The following is a 13296-nucleotide window of genomic DNA, read 5'->3' on the forward strand; positions in this document are numbered from 1 at the left end:
GGTAGCTCAAGCGTACATGCACATCATTTTTATTGGACAGTAGCTTCACAGCATTTTTGTGTGTTATCTGTAAGTTCTATGTATTCTTTTGGTATTTTTTGTTGAGCTCTACACGCTTGCATGTAAAATGGTTATTTGAGAGAGTCAGATGATCTATAGATGTTGGCAAACGTTTGAGCTACGAGTTACTAAAATGAAAAACTAAAGTTTACAGTCTATTTCCTTCCCTTTTTTTAATCATTGTAGTTTACTCATGATTGCTACACGGGGATTACAAATGTACTACTTTGGTATAAAACACGTTTTGCATTTTGTCGCTGTATATGGTAAAATTGCAGCAATAAAGTCGTCTGGATGGAGGGTAAACGTACCACCTTATGAAAGTTGGAATTAAAAAAAAGCCACAATATCACAAATTGAATCGTATGTAGAAAGGACAAAAACGACATTTTTTCCGCCTTTTTTAATCCTTCTTGGCGTTTATGTAGATTAATTTTCCAGACCCTACATCTTCTTGGAGATTATTCTGGCTGCACAATTTGATCCCGTATGATCAGGTATGTCCACCCATATGGCTGTATCAATAGAATCGTCCCGATTACTAGTAAGCCTAAGCCGGCCGGTGTCGTGCCAATAATTACCGCCTGGCAATTACTAGTAATTGTTTGGGGGTTTCCAGCATACACGAAGGGAGAGCAGTTTGTTTGTTTGTTTATTTGTTTAACCAGAAATACTAGCGGGGCAATTTTCAAGTTCAGTCTGAGCGGATTTGAGGAGGAGAGGTCGCTCTGTGGAACCCTCGAAACCCAACCCTAACACCGCGCAGGTGCACTGCCTCCTTCAGCATTGATTTGGCAAGGCAATTATTTGACGCGACACCTGGACTAGCTCCATTGTCTACCTGTCACGCTCGACAACATATTTGTGCCAGCAGCATGCCATGTAGTCTATTCATTTGGACACTATGAGTTCTCGGGTCGTTGAGAAGTCGTGCCTAGAGAACGGACAGAACTTCGGCTTTCAGTTCGAAGGTTAGTAGTCATTTACGTGCTGTGATCTTAGATGCATTAGGAGCAACATTTCATCCACAAAGGACAACAGTGTTTATCGCAAGAATCGATGTTAACTGTTACTAGAAATGTCTAAAAATAAAATACTTGAACCACGCTGTCATCATGCAAACGAACAGTCCTTCCAAGCCGTCAACAATCATTGTATGCGTATCATTCAGTGACAAAATCTTCAGTCAAGGCTGTGTTATTCAAAGATAATATTAAACAGTCTTGAGGACTTAGGTAAATTGACAGGGGCGTGACCCATGTGGTGTTGTTGGTAGCAACCAAACGTCAACAAACTGCGCTGTGATCTCCCACTACCGACCTCTATATACCTTCTGCCAACTTGTAACGTTGTTTTCTTGAAACTAGGCTCCGAGTCGAAATACAAAGGAGGGGCAATGCAGAACATAAAGACTGTTATTGTCGGAGACGGGTAAGTTTTGATATTTGTCTATCCTTCAGTGAAAACACAGCTAAGCCATGATAGTAGTGACGGCTAAGCCTTAGAAACCAACATGGCGGCATAAGACTGCACGAAATGTGATGAAGCCTGATTAACAGAATCAGTGCCCTGCTGCCATTGGCTTGTTGTCTATATTTACGGGACAACACTACATTTTGTTTTCCATTACATAAACTGTAATGTGAGAGCGAAATATGAATCCCGTCTCTTGTGACCACGTCTCACATGAACGTTTGCTGGAAGTACAAAGCATGATACCATAGCCGTGTCACAAGTGGGGAGGGTTACACATTTTGTGATCATTCCTAAGGATGGCAACATTGTAGATCATGGGTGTTGTTTATGTGTATGATCATCAATAACAATTGTCAATTTTTTTGTCTTCATACTACTTACAAGTTGATGGTAGAGAGATAGCAAAGACGCTTGTCCTCGGATGAACAATGGAGTTTGACAAGTTTTGTCTTTCAAATAACCAGCATGAATAATTGATGTGGCATAATAACAGGAAGCAATATCCTCGCTGAAGGGGATGCTGACGACCATGTTACGGCTCAAAATTGACAACTTTAATGTCAAAATGTTAACACTGTTGACACTGGGTAAACGTTACCCCAGCTTTTTATTGAGTTATAAACACAAATGTTAAAATGGTTAAGAAACAGTCGAATCTTCAACAGTCATGAGACGTGTAAAACCAAGGAGTAAAACGTAGGGGAGCGTAAAATAAGATAGGCTACTCCACGGCCACGGGGTAACGTTACCTAAAAACGGTAGCAAACGGTCAAATAGCCTGGTATGAACAATTTTCTATTTACGGTACCAGAGGAGTTTTAATCTTGTTTGTTTACTATAATCGTCTTGTTACTATGGTAGACACATGTGCTTGTGACAAATACTAGAACCCAACCCAACAATGTTGTCATTACGCACTGAATACTTTATAGCAAAGACAGCGATACAATATTTCTAATAATGCCACCGTGCCACCGATAAGCAATCATTCACCCTATTTGGCAAAATTCTACATGATCTTTTCAGCAACCCAAGACTCTAATATTCTCTAGCTTTTCCTCACGTTCTCTCGGTTGATGTTCTCTCATCGTAGTGCCGTGGGCAAGACGTGTTTACTGATCAGCTACACGACAAACGCCTTCCCGTCGGAGTACATCCCGACAGTGTTCGACAACTACAGCGCTAACGTGATGGTGGCCGGCAAGCCCGTATGTCTCGGACTGTGGGACACGGCTGGGCAGGAAGACTACGACAGACTCAGACCGCTGTCTTATCCCAACACGGTACGTCTGAAATATAACATCTTACATCTAAGGGTCCGGTTATATTCGTCACACGCCGATCGTCCTACGACCGCAAACTGAGGGATATTCTCAGGATAGTCGTGCAAGTGTCGTACAAAATTCAGCTGTTTTGTTACGTAATCTTATAGTCTTACATCCTTGTCGGCAGTTGGTTCTATCACAACCTGCTTGAATATTTTATGAGTATGACACCAAAATCGTACGACGGCCTACGACGAATGTGAAGACACACCCCAACTAACTTCCGTCATTTTTTCCGTTACCACCCCAAGTGCGATATTATGCTTATCAATCATATTCCGGAACTAAAAAAAAGTTATGAATTTTACTATCCAGAACGTACCCACGTATCTGAGGATTCTGTACAGTAGATGGGTCAAAGGCATTTTTCGCAAACTTTGAATCATACTTTCTTTTAGTTCTAGACGTTCTATACTCAAAGCGGTATCACACCAATATGTTCTGTCTCAGGGCAGGTTTTATAACCTTTCGTTTTGTTTCCTTACAGGATATATTTCTGGTCTGCTTTGCTGTCAATAGTCGGGATTCGCTTTCAAACGTAGAAGATAGGGTAAGCTAATTTTCTGAGAGTTCAATGACATATGCTACATTATTGTTGTAGCTGCTACAACAATAAACGTGCGTAGCCTTTGTAAAAATAGTCATCGGTGATGAAAATTCTCGGAATAATGATGAATAGACCGTAGCTGGAGCTTAACGACGTTTTATTTTATTAATTATAGAATCTTATCCGCGATTTTTTATTTGTTGTCCTGGTATTGTCAGATAGTAGATCGCCTTAAGCTAAGATTCACTGAAATACAAATGCATCCGCCTCCATTTGGTGTCCCTGTGACACGTGAAGACGCTCTATATTACTGCTTGTCTACAGGACGGCTCTTTGTTTTTCCTTGGTGATACACGTTTTTTCAGTGACGTTTTTCTCCATGTTGGTATCTTAACTTTATAACGTGAAACCAGTCAGTGTGCTGTTCTTAAGCGAAACGTGTCTTATTGGCGACGCCTAGGGGTGGAGGCATTTATTTTTGCTTCTTTTTTTCAGTGGAAGCCGGAATTAATGAGGCACGCTCCTGAAGTTCCGATTCTCCTAGTGGGCACAAAGAGCGACCTCCGGGATGACGAAGAAACTCAGAATAAAGAGCCAATGATCACACAGGAGGAAGCAATGGAAACGGCCAAGAAAATAGACGGTAAAAATCCTTGTAAAGTTCTGTTTCGCCCTGTTTCATTTTTTTCAGCGGTAACTCCGGATCCAGATAGCGCTTTACTCACTTCCCATATCAATGACGCAGGCAGGTGCTGACCGCCATGTTGATGACCCTGATTCGCATTTCAGTGGACCCAAGGAGGTCTTTGGTGGACCACGTAGTTCAAGCGTACACGGCGTTATTTTTTAAAATTTGATTACCAAGTTTCTATGTATTCTGCTGGTGTTCTCTTCTCTGAGCTATATAGAAGCTGGTGTGCATGTTACGCCGAATGGTGGTTATACCGGCTTTACAGATACGGATATACACTTAAAAGAGGTTCTTTGAGGAGCTTAGAAGATCTCTAGATGTCCTAAAAACCTTGAGCTACGATTCGCTGAAATGCAGCTGCACCCGCCTCCATGTTGGTGTCCCTATGACATTAAAACGCTCTAACGTACGGTTCATTTTTCCTTCTTGTTGTTTTCACAGCTGTCAAGTACGTAGAATGTTCGGCTCTGACACAGGCCAATTTGAAGGACGTTTTCGACAGTGCGATCCGTGTGGTTCTGCAGAAAACAGTGGACCGGCGCCACCTACGTGCACAGAGAAGTGCAGGGTGTATCGTTCTGTAACTCATGATCATTTGCCAATCAGCGCTCTGTAACCCATCCACCAATTAGCGTTCAGTAACTCATGATCATTTGCCAATCAGCGTCCTGTAATCCGTACACCAATCAGCGTTCTGTAACTCATGATCATTTGCCAACCAGCGTTCTGTAACCCGTTCACCAATCAGCGTTCTGTAACTCATGATCATTTGCCAATCAGCGTTCTGTAACCCGTTCACCAATCAGCGTTCTGTAACTCGTGATCATTTGCCAATCAGCGTTCTGTAACCCGTTCACCAATCAGCGTTCTGTAACTCGTGATCATTTGCCAATCAGCGTTCTGTAACCCGTTCATCAATCATCGTTCAGTAACTCATGATCATTTGCCAATCAGCGTTCTGTAATCTGTACACCAATCAGCGTTCAGTAACTCATGATCATTTGCCAATCAGCGTTCTGTAACTAATCGTGAGCAAATGTACATACAAAAAGGTGAAAGTATGGGTGTTTTTCACAAACTGCATTAGAACTACTTAGTCGAAGTTTCAGTGGCAAATAAGTGCAAAGGGATTTTATACGAGTGGTGCAATATGTATGATCTTGGCGTGTCCCTGGGAAAATCTTCTTTTATTTCTTACTTTTATCGTGTGAGCTAACCAGCAATTATTTACTTGTCAACAAAGCACACGTACGGTCCAATAGTATTTCTTAGATGTACATAGGTATGTTTCCAACTGAAGCTAGTGCAATATGAATATACTCCCAAAGTATTGCCTGTTTTGAGAGGAGCCTCACACACTCAAATCTGAACCAATTAAAAGCAATGTAACCAAATGATCAGTGCATTATCACTGTTGAACACGTTTGTGACCATATCTTCCTCTTTTAGAAAATAAATGTCTAATATACTGATGTAAACAAAAGGAAATGGGTATGTACTCTCATGACTATGAAAATATTTTTTCATAGTCATGAGTCATAAGTCATTTTTTCACGCCAAAATAACCGTGTCCTCAATCACATTTTGCCGTAATAAAAAGATGACAACAAGGCAAGTAGATCATTGTGCAACAGAGGGAAATCTTTCTTTTAATTTCCAAACACGGATGACGTAATTGATTATAAAGGTTTATAATCTATCAAAAGGTGTCTTTTAACGTTTTCATACTAAAGTTGTATATATTTCAGAGTGCAATGGGCCAATTTTGTTACAACGACATTGTCGGGGAAATTCTTCCTAACACGAGCGATTATATGTCGATGTCGTCAGCACCCTAGGGGTTGGGGTGAAGGCTCTTTCGGTAACGGCGAACAACAAGGGCTGTTCCGACGAGCGCGAGCACCCCCACCGCTCCTGCCACGGCGGCGGCCCCGAAGTAGAAGAGGCTGGGCTTGGCGTTCTTCGCAGGCATCTCTACCGACAGGCGCACTTCTGTAACAAAAGAAAGACATTCATTATACACAAGTAAGATATTTACGGATGACACTCTTGGGAGAAGTACAACTAGCCAGAAGTTGTAAATCGCCATGGACAAAATGTTAGCCTGAAATCCGGCAGCCGTGAACCCTAGACCGATCCGTTCGACCCCCGATCTGCGTTCACGGTTGAAGTTCAGGCTAAAAAATTTTGAAATTAGTCAAAACAGCACAAAAATCCTTACAGATGTCTGCATTCTGATTCGGGTTTAGATGATTTTTCCAAATTTGACCCATATGTTTACAGGCTACATAAAGCCATCATTTATACATCCAGAACTTATCATCATACTTATGATCAATAAAAAAACAGGGGTCTGGTTAGGAATTGAAACGAGTGAATAGATGTTGTATACCGTCGTCAGAAACGAAGGATCCTCCTGCAATCTCTACTCCTGCAACATGAACTTCGCGGAGTTCAGAGTTAGGAGTATCCCGTCGTGCCTTTCGGCCGGATCTCGCGCAGGTGTCCTCGCAAGGGCTGCTGGGAGCAGAGGCATTGCAGACCAGCAGGTAACAGTGGAGGTGGTGCTGGCGGGTAGAATGTACAAGTATGTAAGGCGTACACGTCATGACATATGTCTCATTGCTTAATATCAGACAAAGTTAAACATTCTTCGGGAATATTATGTTTGGGGTAAGGTTACCAGTAAGCGTAGAATGAAAAAGGACATTGATCTGTATTTTTGAAAGAGGGGAGAAACTGTTGTGCACACATGTAAGTGTACCCTATTTCAGTCAAAGAATGTCTATTTGTCTATGAGTTTGTGTGTATGTGTGTGCGTTTGTGTGTGTGCGTGTGTGTGTGTGTGTGTGTGTGTTTGCGTGTGTGTTCGTGTGTGTGTGTGTGCGTTTGCGTGTGTGTTCATGTGTGTGTGTCAATGTCCATTTAGAATATCCACATACCGGTGAGCCAGCAGCCGAAAGGAACTGGAAGGCCTTCATGCTGAAGCGTTCAACTGCTGGACTTGGGGAGGGCATTTCCACCACATTACCGTCAGTGGGACACCTTGGGGTAAGTATCAAGGACATAGATTAACAATAAACACATACAAGAGCTGTCTACTACCAGATATTTTGACCATAGCTTTTCGAGAACATGATAAAAGGGAAGTTGTGCTGCAGTACATAGGAAAGCCACCCGGGGACCCAAAATCTAATCATGTCTTCGACGGGACAAGACCTAACCACACGCTAAATTTATTGTCAATCCATCCATGTAGCTTCTTCAGTTATGCTGTTCATCCACATAAAATCATACAAACGCTGCCAAAAACATAGCTTTCTAGGCGAAGTCTCTGGAGTAATGCTGTTCAACCACCTACAAATGCTACCGAAAACATAACCTTTTCGCGAAGATAATAAACTTTTCATATTATCGAAGAAAAATTTCTCGTACAAGAATGCAGTGGTCTGGCTTACTTGTTGTCGACGATGAGGTACTGTGGGTGGCTGTCGGGGTCGGTGGTGGTGGTCACCATGCAGCGTGTCGCCCTGATGCGCAGGTTCGAGTCCGACGTCATCAGACGAGCCTCCACGTACATCGTGTCTCCGATGGCGACGTCGACAGGGGACGCCACTTCCGTCTGGTAGCTGCTGGTTTGGTAGAATTTCATCTCGCTGTTGTACTCCCCGAAGGCGAAGGGATCGTAGTCCAACCGGGCGATGTGGTCCAATCGGCCCATTTTCCCCTGGAAGGGCCTGAACACGCCGCTCACCAAGATCTCGCGAGAAATGGCGCAGTGGAAATCGAAACTTCCGAATGTGATCTCGCTGCCGCCGATGTTGACTCGCTCCTCGACAGCGTTGGAGTAGATGATGTAGTTTTCAGTTTCCTGTGAACAAACATACAAAAAAAAAAGAGATTTGACTGGTACACTTTGCACTGCAGCTTACAGATGCGGTCCAAAAAGCATCTGTAAGCAGCGACACCTATAACTGCAGTACAAAGTGAACCAGTTAGAATTGCCCAGAGGAAGGTGACAGACGTTCGCCGATTTGTCGGTCGCAAATAAACGTTTGGTTGTGTACAAAGAGTCTTTTTACTGACACAAACACAAGACACAGTCACATATGTTTTTTTCAGTCACATACGATTTTTCTTTTCGCACGATTTTCAGCGAGACTATGACAGAAATGATAATTGACCATTAGGCTCTACGACAACCTTTTCCCAAAGCAAGACAGCCGAATAGGACTTTCCTAAGAACCCGTAAACTTTGCAGCTGTAACCTTACCTGTCGAGTCGTTCCACATCCGTCCAGGGGTGTCTCGAACACGATGTGAGTTGCGTTGATGGTCGCAGGGCATGTCGGGTCGATCAGGTGTGTGTTTTGCTCGTTCAGGTTTGCGACGCTCTTCAAAATGACTACTTGTATGACGTCAGAGTTGCAGGTAACGGTCATACCGGGAGGAGGGGTGGTTGGGGGTTCAGGGGTTGTGGGTTCAGGGGTTGTAGGCATAGTGGTTGTGGGTTCAGGGGTTGTAGGCATAGTGGTTGTGGGGTCAGGAACGGTTGTAGGTTTGATGGTGGTTGGTTCAGGGGTTGTGGGTAGTTCAGGGATTGTAGTAGGTTTATCGGTCACAGGTTTGGTGGTCAATGGTAGGAGCGGACCAGCCGTAGGGGGCTCCGCGGTTGGCGCTCTGGTGGTAGAGGGTTGGGGAACAGTCGTGGCTGGCGCGGCGTCGGTAGGACCAGCGGTTTCAGGACCGGGGGTTGGGGGTAGGGTTGTGACCACGGCCTCGGTGGTGGTGGCAGCTGCGGTAGGGGGCGCTGGTGTGGCGACTGTAACGGGATTGGATGTATCTACGGTACCGGTATACTAGTAACCGCCCTTCGGCGTAAAGCACCTGCTTCGCAGCCACACGGCGCGGAAGCAGCTGGTTATATTACACAGAACGACCGGTCACACCTAACTTTTGCCATCTAAAAAAATTGAAAAAAATTCCGACCGCCTGTTTTTTTACAGCACTTAACTTGAAATAGTGGTTGTCACACAGACCCGAAACATTACGATTCATTACCCAAACATCTGCTTGGATGTTAGCTCAACTGTTTCGTCAAAGAATCAAACAACTTGTACAGCGAGGTTACCTATATTGATGTTGACGTCATCAAGGGCCACGTGGCACAGCGGGTCTGTCCCCCGGACTGTCTCGAAGACAATCTGCCAGACAACAGAAACACGACGGTCAGTGGATCATTACAGAGATCTTTATTGACACAACAAAAGCACAGCGACTTTCGTAAGGTCTACTACATCTATACATACATACAAACGCATAGGTGCACACAAATGAGTTTGATTACATACAATCATATGGGATAGAGCAACATATCGTAATTTCACGTGTCGTTTACTTATACATTGTATGGTCTAATGTCCAAACATTCTTTGATGTATATTACTATCTGTACACAGTAAGGATTATCACCTCCTAGTATGTAATTGAATCTATCAACAGAACGGAGCGCATTGAATTCACTTGAACAAGCGGAGATAAAGCGTTTATTCTCAAATCTTGAACAATCCACAATAAAGTGACGTTCGTCTTCAATTTAATTTACACAAACATTCACCAAAAACCAAAATATGAAGAATCCATTAGCCATGCTGAACCGACGTGAAGTATGGCAAGTATGAACAGGCTGTAGGAAGAACAGTTTGGCCAGGGGAGTTTACCAATCATGGGGTTTCATTCAATACATGTAGATACATGGAAATGAGGTTTTCTGATGCGTGAATATGTCAGAGCAGTTTCGTGTGTACAAACGATGATGTAATGCTAATGTCACATTTCCAAACTGGGCCACGCCGGGTAGTTTAACGGCTGTTTTTTTCCCTTTCGGGCGGGCCCCGTGGGAGTTCCTGTGGCTGCAGGGCTATTTCTGGGGATCAAGCCGGATGATTTTAAGTCGAATTTAAAATCAGCCGGGGTCCCGTCGAAAAAAATACGCCGGATCCATGCCGTAACATCGATAGGGCCCCCACTGGGACCCGGACGATTCTAACGTACTACACTCACTGTGGCATTCGTGTCGTTCCAAAACAATTGCTAAAATATATCTTAGCTTACCTGGTATGGTTGATTAAAGTTTGGTGGGTTGAGGGGAAGGGTACCATGAATCCAGAAGGGGTTGTCGATGTCCTGCGTGTTCCAGACCTGCACCTCCTGTCCCCCCTGCAGGATGTACACGGACAGGTCCAGGTCTCCGCCGTTCATGGTGTAGTAGAAGTCCAGCACGGCGCTGCCCGTGAGTTCCGGACTGACCAGTCTGGCGACATCGCCCGGTAAGTTGTTCGCACAGTCGGACTGGACGAACCAACCATGCCCGTGACCTGACAGAGATTGAAGCTTTATTTATCAATAATCTGGAATCCAGACTGTTACCAGGGCCCACACAGCTCTTCGGCGCCAGGTCTGACATACCCCCAAGGAAACTTTTCCTCTAACACCCCCCTCACCCCGACCCAGGAAAATACATCGGAGTCGGCTTGGTTGGTCAGACGGGGTAGAAGCCAAATCTAACGTTACATAAAATGTGCGTCATATAACGTATAGTCACAATCATATCGCTGTCATATCAAACAAGTACAGCTCCATACAGCTTCCAAGTCTGGGTGCGAATTCTTTTAGAATATACACGCGGAGTAACACATGAATGAGACCTTAACAGTACCTCCTTCGTGTGTATGGTCCTCCGCTGGCCCACTGCCTATCACCTGTACATGTCCGTGTCCGTGGCTGTTACCGTCGTACTGCTCCCATGTCATAGGCGCAGAGGGGTCGTTGATGTAACCGCAGAGCTCATGGTCAAAGTTGCAGAACGTGAACTGTCCGCTGACTTTCAAAAATAAGAACACAGAAAAGAGAGTCAACCTACATAGCCTATGAACCATAGCCTCCGTAGTTTACCGCTGACTAATTTTTTTTTCGCTTGCTAACCACTCTCTCTCTCTCACCACTATCCCAAGAATGCCATCAGTTTTCAATCATCCGAAAATCACACTACGAGTGTGACCAGGTCCTCACCCAGAATGGTCTGTAGCGATACTCCGAAGACGTTATCAATCATAAAAGGACAATCTGGCATTAAATGGCTACTCAATATGTCATTCAATTATATTACCTGAGACTGCAAAGATAGTCACAGTGAGGAAGACGATCTCCATAATGTAAACTTTCCTCTCAAGCTAATACAAGAGTTGTATTCCGCAGCACTGGCCGTACTGTGTTCACGGCTAGAAACGCTCGACTGATATATGTTGTTTGATACACAGCTCTTATAAATAGCCAAGTCTGAGTTTCGTCACTTTGTCAACCGCACTATGCACAGTTTACAAAAATATACTAAGAAATGTTTATATATTTGTATATCGTATTTTAAGATTTTCCTGCCGGATGGAAAACAACTTTGTTGACTTGTAATCGTTGCTGTTGTAATCCCTATTTATAAACCTGGGATTGCACATTGTGCTAGAATACAATGAAGAGTATGTTGATGATTCAGACCTTAGTTCAATCTATTTGTACAGCTTTTGTTAGCAGAGCTAGTCCTTTGTAGTAGCTAGATGGGCAGCCGTGGCTATAGTGGGTGACCTGTACGGCCAAACCAATAAATAAATGCGTTGATGAAGGTTAGACAGATCATAAACATATCTATTCAGAGTTTTGGTATAAAACCTGGTTTCCAGTCCTATCCTTAGTCACTGACGAAAGACAGCGGATGCTGTCTAAAACGTCTGACTGTTTCAAAATTTTATCCAGTTGCTTGAGGAACTTGGCAATAAATAAATGAACACAAATCGAGCAAGTATGCTAGGGCCGAGGTGTGGCCCTCCTTAGCCCTCCGCTTTACGTCCCAATGGCAAGACATCGGAACCTGTCAGGGATTCAAACTCTTTAGAGTCTTAGTCAAGAACCCTGACAACAATATCCCCATTAGTAGCAAACGATAACGTTTATATAGGCCTATATAGCACGAACATCAGTAAGCTATGTGTATCATGAATCCATGCATAAGGAAAGGTGGAGCGATTCACTGAGAAGGATTTTGAAAATGTGCTTAGTAGTTGGTACGTCCACCAGCTTATTAATCATGTTGTACATCATGCATAGTCTGGACATTTTTCTTCTCTATATCTGTATCTCTTGTTGTGCATTGGCACAATTCAATTGCTACGTTACTTCAATCCGACAAACAATGCAATGTGCAATAGTTCCCAAGTCTGAAGAGATAACAAATTTAAAAATAGAGACTATAAACATGACTTTTTAACAGTCAACACAGCTGTTTTCCGTCCAATAACAGCTTCAAGGAGAAATACTTCTTGGGTGGGTAGGACAGTCCAATCTATAAATACAGTAATGTATTTTGTTTTGTAGCATGTACATTTCACTATAGTTTTATAAAATATGCATTTTGCTATAAATAAAACGATAAGATCCAGCTAGTATACATATGAAGATTGACTCAGGTTTCGACATGAGAATGTTGCAGATCGCCTCCCTCGTTGTTGGCCGTTGTTGCAGTCTCAGGTAACGGTATGTTCATGTATCTACTATCGGCTAATAATCCCATTTATCAGACATCTCCAGCTCCTATTAGGTCAGTTATTCCTCACTCTCCGAGAGTTGAGATTGTCTCAATCATGATGTTTCTGACTCAGGGAGAAGAGATCTAGTTAGGGTCTAGTTACGTGTTGACAACTGATTAAATAGTTCAGTGCCTCGACATGGTCTCTTGGCCTTGCACCGAGCAAACTCGTTACAAAATGGTGAAGGAAAATGTCTGACATGTCTGACTCTTTAGAGACCTTTTTCTTAAGTTGTTTTATCTATTTTGTACAAGGTAATAAAGAGAATAATAAACTGTGGTGCGTTTGCTCTCAGATATATTTCTCTCTATGCTGTTTGTTAAAATCCCTAAGGCCGCTCCCAACTGTTTGATACATCCAATGTCCTTCTGCGGGTCTGAAAATATCGATATGATAACACTGTTATCATCATTTGGCCGGATTGACATTATAATAAGTGCGAAGGTCAGTTTAAAATAGCGATGTGTGTTTGCGATTCACCTGTTGTTGATTCCCAGGGTCACTTCCGACCGGTCGGTGAAGCCAGTGCAAGGCACTGTCTCCGGGTTTAAAGATACCAACC

General features: G+C 43.4%; 3 protein-coding genes across 3 annotated transcripts in view; 1 reads left to right on the forward strand and 2 right to left on the reverse strand.

The window, feature by feature from the left end:
• The window catches only part of LOC136445839 (V-type proton ATPase 116 kDa subunit a 1-like), a 268423-nt gene that overhangs the window by 77868 nt on the left and 177259 nt on the right, over positions 1-13296 (reverse strand). The gene's annotated exons all lie outside the window — the stretch shown is intronic.
• On the forward strand, positions 897-5496 carry LOC136445915 (rho-related protein rac1B-like). Its single transcript, XM_066444140.1, has 6 exons — positions 897-1031; positions 1428-1491; positions 2630-2819; positions 3349-3411; positions 3904-4051; positions 4541-5496. The coding sequence occupies exons 1-6, from the start codon at positions 965-967 to the stop codon at positions 4681-4683; spliced, it is 675 nt and encodes a 224-aa protein (XP_066300237.1). The 5' UTR covers positions 897-964; the 3' UTR covers positions 4684-5496.
• On the reverse strand, positions 5720-11431 carry LOC136445914 (ZP domain-containing protein-like). Its single transcript, XM_066444139.1, has 9 exons — positions 11267-11431; positions 10817-10981; positions 10213-10475; positions 9230-9302; positions 8373-8920; positions 7558-7970; positions 7042-7144; positions 6492-6666; positions 5720-6091 (listed from the first exon to the last, which is right to left on the reverse strand). Exons 1-9 carry the CDS (start codon positions 11307-11309, stop codon positions 5934-5936), a joined length of 1941 nt encoding a protein of 646 aa, XP_066300236.1. The 5' UTR covers positions 11310-11431; the 3' UTR covers positions 5720-5933.

This window comes from Branchiostoma lanceolatum, chromosome 12 (assembly GCF_035083965.1).
Source record: "Branchiostoma lanceolatum isolate klBraLanc5 chromosome 12, klBraLanc5.hap2, whole genome shotgun sequence".
Classification (NCBI taxonomy): domain Eukaryota; kingdom Metazoa; phylum Chordata; class Leptocardii; order Amphioxiformes; family Branchiostomatidae; genus Branchiostoma; species Branchiostoma lanceolatum.